At 42.3% G+C, this 2,500-nt stretch overlaps 1 protein-coding gene across 1 annotated transcript in view; it reads left to right on the forward strand.

Moving 5' to 3' along the window:
* The window catches only part of vipr2 (vasoactive intestinal peptide receptor 2), a gene marked incomplete at its 5' end in the record, with an annotated part of 20,757 nt that overhangs the window by 12,367 nt on the left and 5,890 nt on the right, over positions 1-2,500 (forward strand). The window contains 3 exons of the mRNA XM_084475549.1: positions 652-721; positions 1,467-1,558; positions 2,199-2,331. Coding sequence (XP_084331675.1) covers positions 652-721; positions 1,467-1,558; positions 2,199-2,331 — 295 coding nt within the window. The remainder of the gene's footprint in view (positions 1-651; positions 722-1,466; positions 1,559-2,198; positions 2,332-2,500) is intronic.

The following is a 2,500-nucleotide window of genomic DNA, read 5'->3' on the forward strand; positions in this document are numbered from 1 at the left end:
ACAACAGGCTTGTTAAAAGAATGTTTATTGCACACAATGGCTGCCACATATTTAATGTATTTATTTAAAGCGCCCAAGGGCGTAATCAGGTTAATTTTAACACCAGGCTTATATCCATAGCAATGATAATGGAGTATTAAATATGTACAGTAATCACAAATGAACTGAATTGAACTGAACTGGATAAAGTAAAATTTCAAATCTTCTCAAAGTCCACAATGAACAGGCTGGGAGTTTGTCCAAGTAACATATGCAAACCATTTCAGAAACAGGAGATCAAGAAACTTACTGGAAATTAAAATAATAATAGGCCTTATTTCTTCCATCTATAATTTAAAACAAATCGTTCTAATCTTTGCACTAGCCTATTTTAGTAATCACACAATACCTTCAATTTAATTTAAATTGTATATCATACATACATATTTTTAATTTTTGATGAAAAATATATTTTTTATGAAAAATATTATTTTATATTTTAGTTTGCTTTTCCACGGACCACCTGCAGTACCGTCGCGGACCACAGTTTGAAAATCACTGCCCTAGAGTAAATTACAGATTTTTTAATGTATATTTCTGGTAGCTTCCAGATCTTGGAGTCAGACTATAATTATTTCGGTCTCCTGTAAGCGTTTTAACTTTTGTCTGCAGGTGTTGGGAGAAAAGTCAGATCTCCACCCCCGAGCGCGTGATCAACTGGCCAATCATGGCCTCCGTCATCGTACGTATCACTCATCTCCACAAACCTCTAGCGGAGAACTGCTCCTCTCCTGTGGATGAGCCTTCACAAGCCATTTAAAAGTCGAAAGTAATCACACGTACATCTGGGGGAAGTTCTCTCCCAGTATGATGATAGCTAATCAACATCACAGCTACTGGGGACACTGGGCTGAATAGGAACTGGAAATACACTGGACATTACTGTTGAGATCATTGACAAGAATAAAATGGAATTCATGGATTTGATTCAGCCTCAACATAACCTTGAGATAGATAAGAAATCCAGAAATCCTCAGAGTCAGTTACTAAAGTGTTTTCCTACGATAATCCTAAATTAGATTCCGATTCCAATGTTTTTTCCATCAAAGTCCTTAGTCTGATTCTTATGTTTTCTACCTGAATCCTGATTAAGATTATAATGTATTTTCCATCAGAATCATGAATACGATTCAGATTCTAATGTGTTATCAACAGGATCCTGATTCATATTCTAACGTGTTCACACAATGATCCTGATCCAGATTCTAACGTGTTTACACCAGGATCCTGATCCAGATTCTAACGTGTTTACACCAGGATCCTAATCCAGATTCTAACGTGTTTACACCAGGATCCTGATCCAGATTCTAATGTGTTTACACCAGGATCCTGATTCACATTCTAACATGTTCACACCAGGATCCTAATCCAGATTCTAACGTGTTTACACCAGGATCCTGATCCAGATTCTAACCATTTCCCTCCAGATCAACTTTGTCCTGTTCATCAACATCATCCGGATCCTGGTCCAGAAGGTCCGCTGCTCGGTGGTCGGAGGAAACGACAAGTGCCAATACCGGTAACCTTTGACCCCGGCCCTACCCGTCCCCTGCTGATGAGGAGGCAGGGCTGGGGGTCTGTCTGTCTGTGTTGAGGCCACGACCCACTGGGTTTGTGGGTGTGTACTGTCTGTGTGTGTGTGTGTGTGTGTGTGTGTGTGTGTGTGTGTGATCACGCGTGTCTGTGTGTTTAATGGATGTGAATATGTGTGTGTGTGTGTGTGTGTGTGTGTGTGTGTGTGTGTGTGTCTATGTGTGTGTGTATGTGTTTACGTGTCTGTGTGTTTAACAAATTTTACAGAACCGATATATATCAGTGGCGGCTGCTGGTCTTTCAAAGAGGGAAAGCTCATTTTCGGCCTACATCATATAAATTGTAAATTTATGTATATGTAAATTATGCTCTCTGTTCCTTTTCTGTGTGTGTGTGTGTGTGTGTGTGTGTGTGTGTGTGTGTGTGTGTGCACGTGTCTGTATGTTTAATGGATGTTAACATGTGTGTGTGTGTGTGTGTGTGCACATTCACGTGTGCATTTAATGGACCTATATATGTGTGTGTGTGTGTGTGTGTGTGTGTGTGTGTGTGTGTGTGTGTGTGTGTCCATGCGTGTGTGTGTGTGTGTGTGTGTGTGTGTGTGTGTGTGTGTGTGTGTGTCCCAGGCGCCTGGCGAAGTCCACCCTGCTGCTGATCCCTCTGTTCGGGGTGAACTACATGATCTACGTGGCCGAGCCCACAGACCAGAACCTGAAGGACTACAAGATCCTGTTCGACCTCGGCCTGGGCTCCTTCCAGGTACCTCCCTCCGCTCACACACACACACACACACACACACACACACACACACATGCATGGACACACACACACACACACACACACACACACACACACATGGACACGCATCTATCTTGGGACCACAGTGGTGGAACGAGCTCCCTGCTGATGTCAGGACCGCAGAGTCGCT

Source organism: Micromesistius poutassou (assembly GCF_964030765.1).
Source record: "Micromesistius poutassou genome assembly, chromosome: 11".
NCBI lineage: Eukaryota > Metazoa > Chordata > Actinopteri > Gadiformes > Gadidae > Micromesistius > Micromesistius poutassou.